Source organism: Battus philenor, unplaced genomic scaffold (assembly GCF_028537555.1).
Source record: "Battus philenor isolate CCGP_79_NKW_IND1 unplaced genomic scaffold, ilBatPhil1.0.hap1 SCAF_8, whole genome shotgun sequence".
In the NCBI taxonomy this organism is placed as follows: domain Eukaryota; kingdom Metazoa; phylum Arthropoda; class Insecta; order Lepidoptera; family Papilionidae; genus Battus; species Battus philenor.
This window is the reverse complement of record NW_027181748.1, coordinates 12112610-12129362: the sequence shown is the minus strand read 5'-3', so window position 1 is coordinate 12129362 and position 16753 is coordinate 12112610. Positions and strand designations below refer to the sequence as shown.

The 16753-nt window shown below is 29.8% G+C and overlaps 3 protein-coding genes across 12 annotated transcripts in view; 2 read left to right on the top strand and 1 right to left on the bottom strand.

Annotated features, from left to right (window-relative positions):
• The window catches only part of LOC137931574 (histone-lysine N-methyltransferase 2C-like), a 47758-nt gene extending 42228 nt beyond the window's left edge, over positions 1-5530 (bottom strand). For all 6 annotated transcript variants that reach the window (XM_068775010.1, XM_068775012.1, XM_068775014.1 and 3 more), the window contains exons 1-9: positions 5427-5530; positions 5176-5263; positions 4612-4822; positions 4274-4411; positions 3681-3962; positions 2985-3129; positions 2236-2367; positions 2020-2134; positions 1004-1123 (exon numbers count right to left, since the gene is read on the bottom strand). In XM_068775010.1, the coding sequence (XP_068631111.1) occupies positions 1004-1123; positions 2020-2134; positions 2236-2367; positions 2985-3129; positions 3681-3962; positions 4274-4411; positions 4612-4822; positions 5176-5263 (1231 nt within the window). In that variant the 5' untranslated portion in view covers positions 5427-5530. The remainder of the gene's footprint in view (positions 1-1003; positions 1124-2019; positions 2135-2235; positions 2368-2984; positions 3130-3680; positions 3963-4273; positions 4412-4611; positions 4823-5175; positions 5264-5426) is intronic.
• A 298-nt stretch (positions 5531-5828) lies between these two features.
• On the top strand, positions 5829-7183 carry Prx4 (Peroxiredoxin 4). 2 transcript variants are annotated; one of them, XM_068775422.1, is made up of 5 exons: positions 5829-5843; positions 5909-6078; positions 6147-6264; positions 6338-6743; positions 6823-7183. In XM_068775422.1, the coding sequence occupies exons 2-5, from the start codon at positions 5916-5918 to the stop codon at positions 6877-6879; spliced, it is 744 nt and encodes a 247-aa protein (XP_068631523.1). In that variant the 5' UTR covers positions 5829-5843; positions 5909-5915; the 3' UTR covers positions 6880-7183. The 2 variants fall into 2 exon arrangements, with proteins under 2 accessions (XP_068631523.1, XP_068631522.1); XM_068775421.1 differs by lacking the exon at positions 5829-5843 and having other exon boundaries at positions 5855-6078.
• Positions 7184-8629: 1446 nt separating this feature from the next.
• On the top strand, positions 8630-14008 carry LOC137931505 (rhodanese domain-containing protein CG4456-like). Of its 4 annotated transcripts, none has more exons than XM_068774911.1 (5): positions 8700-8845; positions 8952-9016; positions 9472-9657; positions 13361-13523; positions 13839-14008. In XM_068774911.1, the coding sequence occupies exons 2-5, from the start codon at positions 8953-8955 to the stop codon at positions 13888-13890; spliced, it is 465 nt and encodes a 154-aa protein (XP_068631012.1). In that variant the 5' UTR covers positions 8700-8845; position 8952; the 3' UTR covers positions 13891-14008. The 4 variants fall into 4 exon arrangements, with proteins under 4 accessions (XP_068631016.1, XP_068631012.1, XP_068631013.1 ...); XM_068774912.1 differs by having other exon boundaries at positions 8952-9042; XM_068774915.1 differs by lacking the exons at positions 8700-8845; positions 8952-9016 and adding an exon at positions 8630-8693.
• The last annotated feature ends 2745 nt before the right edge of the window (positions 14009-16753 follow it).

Genomic DNA, 16753 nt, shown 5'->3' with positions numbered 1-16753 from the left:
AAAGCACTTTTTATCTACACTCTTATTTTGTAAGCACATGTGAGACATATGTTTGTAATGAGTGTCATCATCATCAACATTTCAACTGTAGACTGCAGGACACGGGTGTCCCAAAAACACTGTTTAAGTGCCTTTATTCAATGTCTTCCGACCTTAACAAGGTTGTTGGTTCAAATTGTAGGTGGACGTCCTATGCTACGCTTGCCAACCCGTGGTCTTCACTCTATAACTTTAAGGATGTCAACAATTGTGAAATCTATAAATACTCTTAAATATGGTTAAAGCTTAAAAAGAGCATAAATAATAACTTTATTACTGTTAGATAATACAGTAACTGATTATCTACAATATGTACTAAAGAGTCAACTTAAAACTTATTAGGGTGCAAGCTAGACAATGTGCATTATCAGAGAGGATATACATAAATGTAAAATTTTATTATGGAATGTAGGAATAACAAAAGGTTTGGTAGCACTGATTTGCATACAGTAATGCATAATAGGTGCAATAAAAACTTTAAAGTGGTGTAGGTAATGCTCATTTGTCAGATAAAGCTTTTGCACCCATTTCTAAACTCCCTATATAAATTATCTCTCTTAAATATGTTACATTATTTTATTTTCTAATGAAAAACAACGGACCAGTAACTTCTGGTAGTACAGAGTCTGCACAAACAGATAGTAAACAAAAATTAATTATCATGATGTAATTTAATATTTCTTAAATACAGGTCTATGGATAATGTGCCACATAAGTTAAAATAATGAGCCATACATTTGGCCCTTTGAAACTATTACATCTATAATAGATCACCTGTATAAGCAAATTATAATCCATTATGGCAATGCAAAGCCATTTTATTTTCCCATTATTTCTTTTGAGAGTGTTTTCATGGCATTTCGTCCAGTGGGTATTATATATAAAAGTATTCTTTTATATATAATACCTTATTTTAATTAGATGTAGAGTAATGTATATATGAATGAATGAACAGAAAACTCACCAGGCATCTGTGCCAAGCCGACACAAGTACCGTGATAATGAGCGCCACACGTCACGCACGTCATGAGGTTAGAAATGTCACCGATTGTTCTGCAAGTTCTGCATTCAATATCAGCAGTACCTGCAGGGATAAGAGTTTCAAACTTAATTTTGTGTGTTAATTTTTTATTTTTTCGTTTTTATTTTTTTAAAACAAGAAACGAGTAACTTATATGAAATCGTTAATGAGATGTAAATAGATTTTTTAAATATTCTGAATATGTATGAACAAAATTATTGTAATTTATGTCATGGTGAATCTCGAAACATATTGTGAACAAATATAAAAATGTACTTAGTAAATTTATGGTTTTGTAATTACAAAAAGTGTCTTGTAGTCTTCTAGCAATTAGTTTAAACAAGAAAAGTCCAATTTTTAGTTACATAATATTTGTAAGGAACCATTAAACTTGTCACTTTGGTGTATCGCCACCTGAGATTAGATGTTTATGTTAATATTTACATAAATTTGAAGGGTTGGCTTATCATGGAAAGAAATTTTGTTATAAAACAATATTAAAAATATAATGTGCATAGTTAAGCATCATAGGTAATAGAGTACAAAAGGAAACTTACAAAAGACTTTTAGTTAAATTAAAGTTTAAGTTGTTCATTAAAGCCTCCTATGTATTGTGCCAAAAAATAACTAGATGTCTGCATATCAGATCCCTGGTCTTCATCATTTCAGCCATGAAACATTCACTGCTAGACTATGGCTTAATTCAGGAATTTCTAAAAAGACTGGTTGGAAGTAGCCTTTATCCAGTTTCATTATCTTCATGAGAATATTAAACTAAACATAGGTATTTAAAATAATTTTACTGTGTGTAAAATTATTTAAAATACATGTAGACTACAAATACATACAGACAACCATAGCCAATATAAACTATATTACATGATAATTCTAAAATTACTTTCATTTCAAACTTGTGAATAAAAAAAAATTTTTGAAAAAAAAAATTATACAATACTCACAAACAAGCGGCACTTGATACAAATGATCTTTGCAAAAAGAAGACTTAGTGTGGAAATCAATAAAGCCTCCCGAGGCAAGAACACATGGTAAATGGAAGTATTTACTGCAGCTCATCTGGAATTAATCATCACTTTAGACAAAGAATGTATGAAAACAAGAAAGAAAATAAATATTGAAAGCTAGGTCAATGAAATATTAGCTTCTTTACATCATACCTTGCAAGGAATGCTAGCACCATGTCTTTGACAAAAGGCACATTTTCTTGATAATGCACTGTTCACTATCCCTTTGATCCTAGCTTCTTCTAAATGACCCTTATCCTCATCAGAGTTAGAAGCTGCTGCAACCTGTTCATATGTTAAATAAAAGTAATGTAAAAAAACAACCAAATAAGATATAAATGGTTTATGTATTAAATTTATATTTCCAGTCATTAAAATTATAGTCTTACAGTAAAAAAAATTATGATTGTATGTTCAAAAGCATGCATGTTCTGTCATGTTAATTTTCATTCATCAATAAAAAAAGTATTTACATCTATTATTATTATTACATATCAACAAAGTATCACAAATGTTCTCTACCGTGAAACCAAATGATATGATATTCAGATTAATTCTTGCCACGAGGTTTTCTTGTGCTGGGAAATTATGGAGGTGTCTTTGGTGCATTATTAATAATATTAATAACAAATTAATATAAAAAGCTATGTTTGGAAAGTCTTTCATGCATGAGCAGATATAATTATCTGTCTTATACAGGTATTTACATCCCCGATTTTTTCCAATAAAAAATGCTTTCCTTGAAATATATTTCAAGTTTTGGTACATATGTGTAAATATCTCATATGATTAAAATAAAAGTTTAATTAAGTAATTAAAATTAAGCCCTTAAATAATTATGCTAAATGATTTATTTTTACTAATCTATTTTTAAAATATTAAGTAGTAATAAAGACTATTACCTGTTCTTGAAAAGGTGGACTGAACTCTAAACAGCATCTATGTACATAAATAGCTCCGGAAGAAACCACTGCTAAAAGTTCTAAAATTTCTGAATATCCAATAATAGATAGCTCATCTGTGTGTTCCATATTAAATAATGGAGTCCTGGAAGAATGGTTTTATTTATACAATGTAGTGAAAAACAAGTAGAAAGGAAACAAGTATTTTATCATTTACAATTTTAGTAAAATTGTTATATGTGCAAATTGTGGAGTGTCATATAGCTTCTATTTATTTTTGAGTTTAGTGTGAATTTAAGCAGATTGCACTAACGAGTATACAATTTCGCAACTTAATAGCAAACTTTTTTTAATTACTAAACTTGAATGATCCCTTGAGAACCTTTGCTTGAGTTTTTCTAATTGAGAGACAACTGGGTTCTAAGGCTGCTTGGTCAAACATTCAATGAAGTAACTAGGCAGTAAAGCACTCAGTAGGGAATTCTGGCCTAGGATTGAAAGATACATCAAGAATTCTTATCTGGATATACCTAAGAGGACTAATTACACACAGCTTAATTGGGTGCTATAGTTAGACTAGTTGAACTAAATTAATAATTCTATAACTATAGCCATCCTAACCAGTGAATCAGGTGAAAATAATTAAAAAATAACTTTTTTATATCTTTATCATAGTTAGATATTTTTTTTACTTACTTGCATTTATTGAAAGCCTTTTGTCTTCTGCTTAATGGTAAAGTTAAATGTTGTTGCATTGGATCTACAGATTCAGGTGGCGGTGATGACAAGCCAGGTATCATGGGTAGAGTAGGTGTACTTGGTGTTGATATGTTTGTGGGAGTAGCATTCCCTGAATTTATGAGCGCTGGAGTCAAACTGCCATCACCCTCTTCAATATTGCATGACATCTGCCTCATTTCTCCTTGTCCAAGTTGGCTTTTTTCGCTAAGATTGCAGAGTGCACAAACTTTACCGGGCCTTAAAAATCAAAATTACTATAAGAAAATTCAATATATATAAAAAATAAAAAAAAAATTATAACATTGCATTTTTAGTTTATGATAAAATAACAAACTTTAATTTAAAATTACATAACATTTAATAATTTTTCTTTAATATCATAATTATTTGTGACCACCATGAGCGGGTAGACACAGCATGAATAAGGCCCCCACTAAGTAAAACAATGACACAGTCTATGATGAAGAAAGTAGCTGGTTTCAATGCTTGTCTATCAGCTGATGTGATGAACATGATTATTAACCGCTTTATGAAAAGAACATAGATACCATTTCTCAGGCATATAAGGTGGTTCTTCTGGTGCTGGCATAGTAAAATCATCCTCATCCATAATATCATCAAGGGCATCATCACGACTGGTTCGGTGCCTCTTTGCCCCTCTAACAGAACCAGGGTTTGCTCTATACCTAAAACACAAGAATAATGATTTGTTTCTTTTCAAATTTTTGAAAATTGACAGTTGTAAATGGTGCAACTTTTGCATTAGAAATAATACATATATCATAATAATAAAATGTATTTAATTTTTACAGACAATATTGCAATGGTAGTAGTAAGTATTGTGTGAACAGTACAATAATAACTTTTTTGTAAAGCAATAACTGACCTTCTAACAATTTTCCCTTCACGGGCTAATTTAGGCCCTTCTTTCCTTGGTCTACCTGGGCCTCTTCGACCTGAGGTAAAAAATGGTCTGCTGTAAGGCTGATGATGAAAGAAGGCCGGTTGTGCGATACCTCCATGTGGGGAAGCTGGTTCTTCACCACGAGGTGATGATGCACATGATGTAGGAGTTGAGCCCGGTCCAGCATAAAAATCTATATGAAATAACATTTATATTGAATGAAAATCAATCTTTTCAACTTCATTTAAGTTAACATAAAAATATCAAAATAATTATAAACAGTAAAAGGTACGTCTCCTTTGTGCAGAGAAATAATTCAGTTCGTGTTTTTAAAAATATTCGTTGTTTATACTATATTTAAAAATATTAATTAATCAGAAAAAAAAATATTATAAAAACCGAGCCAATAGTTTTTTATGTGTTATAAAATAAAATCACTAATACATTGTTTTGGAAAATTAGGGGGAGTTAAAGTATACAAATAGTGCAACAAAAATATGCTATGTAAACGAGTCAAAACTATATTGCATAAACACTAAGTCATACCAGAAGACGGCGGCGCTTCACCTTCGTCGTCTGATCCATCGTCAGGGAGTAATTCCACATCCAAAACTGCTTCGTCTTGTACGTCCATCTACAATATGGGAAATAAATAATAAACACTATTAACACACGCGAAAACTTAACTTTTAGCTTAAAAATTACGAACGACATGTAACCAAACATAAAAAGTAATGTAATGAGACCGCCATAATGAACGACAAGTGGATCCAACCAAGAAATGCTTATATTCTTACCGCAAAAAATTGCGATGGACACGTTCTAGGTCAAACTTAGGAGAATATATTGTAACTTATTAAATAAATCATTTTCTTATTTTTGAAAGTTAAAAATAATTACAAAGTCAAAAGAAATAATAAGCAACATTCGCTTGCGACTGCGAATGCGAATAACATGCAGACTAAAAATCAGTGTGACCTGTTTGAGTTAAATGTTTGTTTGCGTGTGTAAATATTAAAATACAACAAATATTTTTGTTACTAAAATTTATGAGTATGTACATAATTATTTTCACAAAAATACTTTTTACAAATATATATTTTTGGCTATTGTTTTAGCTTAAGTCAAAATATGAAATTTCAGAATCGTTCTCTATAGTCAACTATACAGTTAGTTTCTTACTTTTATCATATGTGGCTATGTGGATTGTTGTGGTACAAAATTAGTTCAAAAAATCTTAAAACGTGTCGTAAAGAATCTTAGAACGAAGTTTTTTCAGAAAGACCATGAAGCCGCTGTTTATTTCTATGATACTAGTGGTATTTACTACTAGAACTAGTAATTCATCAATATTTGAAAGCGATTCCTGCTACTCCTTTGGAAGTGGAAATGTTTTCCCAGGCGGTGCTAAAAAAATTGATCACAAACTGCAATTCACCAAAGCAATGAGTACGTAAATATTTATTGCACTGAAATTAATATCTTTGTTGTTTATTATACTATAATTTTTTTTAAAGTATCCAAACCGGCTCCTGAGTGGGAGGCAACAGCAGTCTTAAACGGCGAGATCACTCAATTGTCATTATCTAGTTTTAAGGGAAAATATTTAGTATTTTTCTTTTATCCTTTGGACTTGTAAGTATAAAAAAAACATTATTTACACATGTTAATAAATTTATGACAATTGTATCGTAAAATTTTCTTTTAGCACATTTGTTTGCCCCACTGAAATATTAGCATTTTCTGAAAGAATTGACGAATTTAAAAAAATAAACACTGAAGTGGTTGCATGTTCTGTTGATTCTCATTTTACACACTTAGCTTGGATCAACACACCACGTAAAGAAGGTGGTCTGGGAAAGATTAATATTCCTCTCATAAGTGACTTAACACATTCAATTGCCAAAGATTATGGTGTTTATTTAGAAGATTTGGGACATACTCTCAGAGGGTTATTTATTATTGACGACAAAGGTATTTTAAGACAAATTACCATGAATGATTTGCCAGTGGGTCGATCAGTAGATGAAACTTTAAGACTCGTTCAAGCATTCCAGTATACAGATAATCATGGAGAAGTATGCCCTGCTGGATGGAAACCTGGTCAAGATACTGTAAGGAATATTTATGTATTAATACCTTATTTACATTTAAATTTATTAAAACTATTTTTAACATTTGTTTTGTTTCCAGATAATACCAAATCCAGCAGAAAAGAAAAAGTATTTTGAGAAAATAGCAAAAAATTAAATTAATTTTTTAAAATGTAAACTAGCATTGCTACAGCTTCATTATCATCACATTTTCCAGGTTTCTAATGACTAATCATAAATTTGTATTAAGAATATTAGACTAATAAGTAATTAACTGAGGGAAGTATAACATATGTAGGAATTTATTCACACTCTTGTTTTGATATGATTTTTTTATATTTTATTTAAGGATATTTATGCAATGTTGAGTACAATATTACATGAAATTACAATTTTCTATTAAAAAAATTTGTAATATTAGTCTAATTATTGTTTAAAAATAATCTACAACATCTATAAAGGCTGATATAAGTCATAATCTGTATATCTGAATAAATTTTTATATTTTTATTAAAGATTTTTTTTATTTCTTTTACAACAATATTACCAAAGATACAATTGCTTTGTTGATGTAAGCAAAAATAATAAACTTAGTTTTTTATTAAATTGATACAAAGTGCCCATATAAGTAAATAGATATTATAGAAATAACACTATAATATATAAGTACAAATAAATTCAAGCTTTAATAATATTCATACTTTATTTCAAATAATCTAAACCAAAAAAAATACTTTAAAATTCCAAATTATCTACAGATAAAAAGTTACTTAAAAATCTGTCGTTTTTAGTTTGGAAACAACTTGTAACATCTAACTTCGTTTTAATGTTGATAAAGAGATTGTTCTGCAATCGAACTTAAAACATTTTCTTTTGAATTCTACCAAAAAAAATGGATCGCAGGTATTATATTGCAACCGAAACCAGCGTATCGCGACTTAAATAGATTCGGGGCGACACGGGAGGAGTAAAGTTCTCTCCTTTTTGCCTATCTGTCTTCAACGTCCGCAGCGGCAACAAGTTCTTAAAGGCACATGCGCACCTCGCCGTATTTTCCTTAGAACCGGTACAGGGTTTTGGTAGCACCATAATAGCAAATTTTAATACCCATTATGTTAGGAATAGCAAGACTACTAAGTAACTATTAGAAAACCATCGCATAAATCTTAAAAGCTTAATATAATATATACTTGATCATTGTCTGCTTAAAAGTATTATAGAGCCTACTAATGCTATTTTACGTAAGATGTGAACACATCACAACCTTCGAATAATTTTATGTAAAACAGTAAAATAGCATCTCATATCACGCTACAAATAAAAAGTTATTACCTTTTTCTGATTTTTAGCTTATGGAAATGGTAAATAATAATAGTTATTAGTTTAATATTTTTGCTGGAAGTCGGAGTCAGTTAACTTCTGTAACATTACTCAGGCTTCAATAATTAAACATATTTATAGTGTATTACACTTATAGAATCTAAATATGCGGTCGTTTAACAATTGATAACCATAAATCGGATATTAGAATGTATATTTATCTAAAGTTAAGCATTGAATTATAATGGAAAACATTTGGAAATTAAAACTGCAGAGATGCAAATTGGCGAGTGATAGTGGCAATTATCAAAATGCGACGATAAATAGAGGTGCATGTGCGCACACAGAAACTTCGAATAAAAAGTTATTTTTGTTCATTTAACTGTAACAGTAAATTATTCAAGTTACTTAAGTACATAATTTCTTTAAGAATTAGATAACTTTGTTATGTTTATCTGAATATCTTGTGATTATCACTGGTTTAAAATAAGTCAATTAAAAAGTTATATGATAGGTAAACATTTTTAATCTTTTCAGATTGACGTTTTTTTTAAAGCTAGCTACACCAATACCAGTTTAATAAAAGTCAAAGTGAAGCAATAATTTAATTTAAAAGTGATTTTTTGTTATTTTTTTATTATTGCATTTATTGTAGGATATCTTTTTCATATTGCTTTTGCTTTAAACTTCTACCTATAAAATTCTTAACTATAAAACTTGACGTACATAGCGCTACTAGAAAAAGTGTTCACTTTCGTAACAGCTTTTTATATAGTTTTTACAATTGATTGATTGTTAAAAAGGTACAATAGATAGTAAAATATAATTTATCGCAATAATATATATTTGATTTATTTTAATGTAATGAGCCTATGCCCTCATGCCCTTGTTTTTTTTTTGTATTTGAAGGATGTTTAAAAAAATAGCTTCTACAAGACCTGTGAAAAGTTTATCGTGGATATGGGCTGGAAAATGTATTCAATTTTGTGTTTATGTATTTGTATGTTGTGTTAACAGTTTTTATGCACGTATGACTAACGCTTATATATTGCTGTAAATATTTGTTATTGTTGTTACCTTATAAGTAAAATGGTTTTATAGTTTGGCTCTATAAGCCAAAAAAGGTCTTGAAGTTATACTTTTACATATTACATTTGTTTAAAATTATGAAACCAACACTTGATATCCTAATACACTTTTAATAACATAATTGCAAATTTAAGGTGCAGGATGAGAAAAATGTTTGTTGCTATATTTAGAAATATTTAATTATTTTCATAGAAACAACAAAAATTTTGAGTATTTGGTGTATTATATTTATAATTCTTAATTTTGTGGCTTGTTTAAGTAAATATGATTTAATGCAAATAGCTATGTATAATAAGAATAATCATAAAGACTAATAAAAGATATAAAATAATTATCTTAGGCATAGCACAACCTAGACATTTGTCAAGTAATCACCACACTGACATAATGGTTGATCCTAAGAGAGTTGTAAGCTATGAAGACATGCTGAAAGTTATTCATCAACCGGAAAAGGTCATTATTGATGTCAGAAATGTAGATGAAATAAAGGCTACTGGAAAAATACCCTCAAGCATTAATATTCCATGTAAATATAATTTACTTAAAATTTTTAAAAAATAATTCATAGTTTGTCATGATTTTATATACACAATTTCTTCATTCAATAATGTCAATGTCAACTTTAACCAAAAATTAAGTGATAAGTATTATATAAAATTTCTGGGGTAGTGGCTAACCCTACTTACTACCTTATAATTAGTTATTAGGCTCTTTGCTGATTTATGTGAGCCCTGTCTGCATTTTGTGCCAGTATACCTATCCCCCTGATTTACACGGTAGATACGTTCCTGAGAAAAACATGTAAATCGAAAATTAAAATTTTTCAAGTCAAAACTGTGTAAATTGAAAAGCTTGCAGAAAATGCATAATTTTGCTATTTAACAGTTGTGATTTATTTTTCAATATTTATAGGTGTACACAGAAATAGAAATAAAATGCATTGACAAGTTAAAATATTTAATATATTACGGAAACACCGTTTTTTATTTAATTATAATACATGAAACAGAAGAACAAAAAATAAAACCAAAGGTGTTTTGTTATCCTTTATCACGGTCAGAAATTACTCTCATTCTTTTTTTCGAATTCACTTTCATCACTCGAAGTTATTTGTGCTGATTCAATGTTTGAAGCAGAAATATTTACATTATGAGAGATGGTAATAAAATCGGTTATTAACAATTGCTTCATTTTTTGTAAGATCTTTGTACTTCATAATGAGCCAAGTGAGCACATAATCACGGGATTCCCCATGGAATGTGTACACGGCACGTGTTTAATAATAATAGCATTTAGTAGTGTGTAGAGTGCGATAAAAACCAAAAGAAAACTTATTTCGAAAACCGTGCAAAAGCGAAAATGTGTAAAACAAGTACCTTGTAAATCGGAGGATAGATGTATTGTCTGTCATTCATGAATGTTTATGAACTATTTTTGCACATTTATTATATGAAAAATAAAATGATTATATATTTTGGGTGGGAACCTTGTGCTTTTCACAATTAATGGTTTGTTTATTTGAATAACCAATTAAAAAGAAATATGTAGCCTTTTATAAATATCTGCATACCAATACTAGCAGGCCTGTGCCAAAGATTTCCAATGGGAGGTGTTATGCCATACTTACTGATCCATAGTCTCCACCTTGAGGCCAAAGTGGCCTTCTGTTTACTAAGTGGCCTGCCTGTTGCGACTTCAACTTGCTAATTAAAAGGATTGAAAAAAGAAGCCAGAACTACACTTCTGTATTGGCAAGAGAAAAAAATAAATTGGAGTGTGTGACATATTGTGTTAAATATAGTATCTATTGTATTTCGTCATACAAAGTTTTATTGAGAGTAATTTCTACCTGGTACTCTATTTTAAACAAAATTACACCAGTATCTTGCATATCTATAACAATGTAATGGGCTCAGGAAGAGTTTGAATTTTAGAGAATGAGATGGAATTTGTTACTAATTATTACACTAAAATTCAGATTGGTCAGCTTAAGGCCAGTAGAAACTGAGCTACCTGAAAGGACAAAGTTTGAACAATGCTTTGAAGCAAAGAAAATGTCATGGAAGCATATACTTAGGAAATCCACACTGGGGACACAAGATGGTGCACTTATTGCTTATAACACAGAACTTTTGAAGAGCAACACCCTGTTCTTTGTGACAAGCGACTTGTCTGAAGACACATTAATAAAAGTAATGCGCTATGAAAAGCCCATGAAATATATCTGGAGTTTCATTGTCTTTTTGATAGACAGACAGAAGATAGATTGTGCACACTATGGATTTTTTTAGTTACAAGAACAATTGAGATGATATTTCCATCAATGATATCTTAACTAAAAAACCTTTGGAATAATTTCAACAATGATCCTATCATGAAACTACTTGAGCTAATATTGATTTGTAAAATATTAGATTTACTTCAAGTTGAGAGCTGCTAAATAAGAAAATGCAAAAAAATGCAATTACTGACATCACAACTTTGTGAATATAAGAGAATTTTGTTAGAGCAAAAGAATTAATACTAAATTAAACAATGTAAAGGATAAATTGATGCACTTTATTAAAGAAGCCATAAATGTTGAGCACTTGATTATAACACTCTTAAGTATCTATGATGGAGAATTTAGTACACAACAAAAACCGTCCATGACATATTAAACAGGCATGGATGGCAAAAATCTCGCATTTGCGTATTATATAAGTCGTCAATATGACTTCCACATTCAAAAGATGGAACTACATGGAAAGGTTGTAAAAGACTAATTGTTTACAAAAATGAAGACCGGTATAGAATTTGGAATGGAAAGCAAAGTGAAAGGTCCAGAGACATCATTTTTCGTCCAGGAATAAAGTTATGAATATGCATGAAATTCAGAGATTTCTTCAGATTTCCTTTACTAAGAAGTAGAGTTAGATATACTAAATGCAATTAGTCATGGAGCAGAGGAAGAAATCATATGTGAAGAAGAAAATAAAAATTAAAGTTTGAAGCGTAACTTTCAGAACAACTTAACTCTCTCAAAGTGCTCTGGGAGGAGAATGTGTAGCAGCTATGACGTATCTGCTGTAGAATCACGATCATGAGATCTGGGATGACCATTTTCATGATGCTGAAGAGTTAGAAACTGAAACTATCGAAGTAATAAAGGATACATATAATGACCAGGACTAACATCATTGAGAAGGGGCAACGAAGCTGCTATTATACTAGCACACAATTAAGAATGTAATTAAAGACATTTCTCTGTAAGAGAAATAGTGTATGAGGGATTTCTTGACCTTGCCTAAAAGAAATATAGAAGATAGAACTAATTCAAGCTCATTTGTCAATCAAGTAGTGTTATTGTAACCTCATTCTAAATTATTAAAGGATTTTAAAAAGAAGTGGCAACTTGCCAGGTTACAGTTCTGTTTGATCAAGTGAAAAAAAGAGAATGAATCAGTGTGTGACATATTTTATTTAATTGTAATTATTGTTTTTCATCAATTACATCATTTTATTGAGTGTACTGTCTATCTCGGGTATGAACAACACGCGATCCGCGGACAGTTTCGGTCCCGTTACCATGTTTATGGGGCATGCCAAGCTTTCTAAAACTTTAATTTTTGATTTATCAACTATCTCCCATCAAGTTAGTTATAATGAAATGGTAGTACATACTAATCCAAAAAAATTCTTTGTGACTAGTCACACGGCGACTTGTTTAAACAACCATTAATTGGGAACATGAATTGTATTGTATATTGGGAATATATATGAATTTTCTTTTCATCTACAACTCCGAAGTGTGTTCTGACCACTCCTCTTTGGCTAAAAAATTTTTTTAACTCCGTCCATCTAGGCATGCTAGTAATGTTTCACAACCAAAACTACTTTGGAATTTGCTATCTACCCGGTAGCTTCAGATACCTCATAGTCACGGAACTAGGTCTTGTGGCAATACTCAGGAAAAAATTGCAGGTTCATCGCGGTTTTCTCAAGTCAGCCCCAACTTGGCCTCATCGTACGAACCCATGCCTTTTCACCTACCCCCCCCCCCACCGCAACCTTGCGGGAACTAGATAGAGGGAAAAGTTACAATGGTTTATCTTAATATCTGTGGTGTTCATTATATTCTAAAAAGTACTTATTCAGTATAATTTACATTCATCGACCCAATGATCAAATGATAGGAAAAAAATCTCATCATGAAATAAAATTTGTGGTATTCTGTTCTGAATGTTTAGTGGGAGAAGTTCAAAATGTTTTAAAATCAATGTCCGAAGAGGAATTTAAGAAACATTTCCAGCGCAGTAAACCATCTTCTTCTGATGAACTGATCTTTTATTGTCAATCAGGGCGTCGGTCTTCCGAAGCCCTCGATAAAGCACTAAAGCTTGGATATTCAAAGTAAGTATTACAGATGTGTTAACGCTACTTAGAATAATACTAGCCAGTTATTGTAGACATTTAAGTCAGTTTAATTTTTGTTTCTCTTTTAAGAATCATTCAGTTTACTTAAGAGCATGTTAAACAGTGTTGCGTACAGATAACCTTTAAACTGATATTAAAGTACTATCAATTATATATCAAAATCATTACAATGTATATAGACCACAAAAGCGACTTTAGTAATAGATAACGGGCCTTGAAAATAAGTTTATATAATTTTTATATGTTATAACGTTTTAGTTTCATTATTATAGATTTTCGTCGTTGTTTCAGCTCTAAAACATATTTAGGAAGTTGGAATGACTGGTCTAGCAGACAACAGTAATTTAGTGTCTTAAAGGAAGGATGGAAGCAATTTATTTGCGTTATCTAAGTTCTCGATGAGCATAATAATATAAATAATGGTGCTGGTAATTGTAATGTGCAAATGAGTAAATAAAATGTTATGAACAAATCTGAACTTTTCTTTTCAAGAACATTGCCGCCTATTCATGTTGTCTTGTCTCTCGTATGATTTGGCTAGACAACATCTCCAATAAATTTTTGCTTATTTACAAAAGATAAGATACACCACACTAATTCATAATGTAATAAAAAGAGATAAGTTATCAGGACGCGTCTTTACCTAAAGTTTAAGAGAAAAAATCAAAGAAATCAGGATTTTATAATTTTTTATATTAGTAACGCAGCAGTATTTTTAAAAATCACATTTGAATGCATATTTATATAAAGCTGATTTTTTTAAAATTAGTACTGCTAGAAAGCACTTTGTATTGGATAAATTCTTGAATGTAAATGGTTGAGAAATTGGATAACTTGGCTTTACTAGAGACATAAGGAAAGTGAAAGTTAAGCTGCTGATTTCTTATGAAAAAAAAAAACAAAATATGTTCATCTGACCTATGATAAGACAACTTTTTATCTATCTTGTATCAAAGTCCATAAAAGAATAAGATTTCATATATGAAGATACCTGTTAATTCAGCAATTATTTTTATCATATAATTAAGAGAGTTTGATATAAATGATATCAAATTTATTAATTATTTCATATGGTAGAGCACCTAAATTAAAGATTCTCTAAGTGGTACCAATACAATAATCCAAAAAAAGAAATTAATGTCTCACACACCCTTAAATCAGAAACTTAAACATATATTAAATAAAGGTTCCTCTTGGAGACCCGTTATTATTTAAATTGTAAACCTCTAACCAAAATAAACCCTAAAACCTCTCACCTGATGCAAAATGAGCACAGTGCCGCTTGGCTGTAGAAACTAGCCCGCAGAGACAAGATGTTTTAGGAAGGACAGTACATACTTAAAGTTTTGAAATGTCAATTTATTGCAGGTGTTTAAAAATTTAAATAGAAATACATAATAAGATTTTTAATTAAAAATTTAATACATCCAAAAAAATTCTTAAGTTGATGACTAGTAAATTGCTGATTGCTACAATAAAGCTTCCAGTATACAAGATTGATATTTATCATAATCTAAATAATTCAATTTAAGAAACAACTATTCAAATGAGTAAAATAATAATAACTAAATTACAATTTTGTGCTTACTGTGTACAGATATACCATTAACCTGATATTATTAACAAGATATGATTACACAATGTACAAGAAATAATTAGCATTACTTAGGTTAATAACTTTTTAATTTTCGAATATATACAAAAATGCAGAAATTTGGAAATCTATAGAAAATCAAATACTGTCAATGAAGAACCTATTTACATTTGCTTGCCCAGTCTGTAAAGCTCCCAACATAATTTTTTGCTCTGTAAACAATTAAAATAATATTAGCTAGGGCTTATAAGTTAAAGGTTTATATTTAGAAATAATATACATAAAGCAAAAGAAGACTATGGACTTGGATGTAATAAATAGTCTGAAAACAACTTTATTACTATTGTGAAAGTAAATATCAAAAAGCTTCTTTGAAAACATTGTGGGCGAAAAGTAATAGTTCTCAAAAATCAATGGGCAAATCAAAAACAGATTTCAAAACATTTTATTTTAGAAATCTTTAACATAATTTCCACATGAGAGATGTAATTATGATAATGCTCTCTGATAGTTGTTACAGGTTCTGGAGGATAAAATTACTAACAATAATATTCAATTCTTACAGATAAGAGTCTTCAGTACATTCACTAACCGTAATCTTATCACCCTTAATTTCAGTAATAACTCAAGGTGAGTTATCTATATTAAATTCAAAATATATTCATAACAAAAATATAAAATAAATGTTTAAAACTTACTTTTTGTATCCAAAACTTAATGCATTTTGTTGTGCCATCCCTGACCTTTTTCCAATCATACAGTAAAATATAATTTCTGTATCTTCAGTTGGTTTTTTTATTCCATAAGTTTGTTCAAATTCTTTATCAGATAGAGAATTTAGAGCAGTTGACACATTTCCCACTTAAATTTTGTTTTATTAATAATTACAAATTTGTTGTTATTTTCAAAAAGAAATAATATGCAAACTTACATGGAATATTGATGCTATTAGGTATTTTTCCATGTTCCTTAATCTCATCTGGTTCCCTAACATCAATAAGCAATATTTTTTGCTCGGATGCAGCTTTTTTTACGTAATCGTAATCTACTATCATCTCTTCAAGCTTGGTTTGTTCAGAGAATAATCGACTTGGTGTATTATATACCAAATTGTATGGGAGAATATCTACAATAATGTCATAGATACAGATAACAATTTAAAATTATCACACTAAATATGATAAGAAATAATACTTACGAATTGGCAGTATTGATTTATTCAAGTTGTAAACAGAAAATTTTTTAAACATTTGTAAAGAATTATATGATTTAGGTAAAAATTTTGTAATAAGTTGGAGAGACATTTTTAATTACTTATATTTTTATTGGCTTAAACAGGTACGGGTAGTAATGTTATTAACGTATGTTAATACAATTTGAAGTAATATTACAAGAAAGTATCTAAAGCAATAAAAATTATACTATCATTTTAAGATAGTTGACAGTGACACCTTTTTAAAGAATACGTTCATAAACTAAGAGACAGTCATTGAAAAAGTCTCTTTTCATTTATTGAGTATCTTTATAACGTAATTTTCTATAATTTGACACCATATTAGTATTTGTTCTATTTCATTAAAAACACTGTACCACTACTTTTATTTGCATTTAA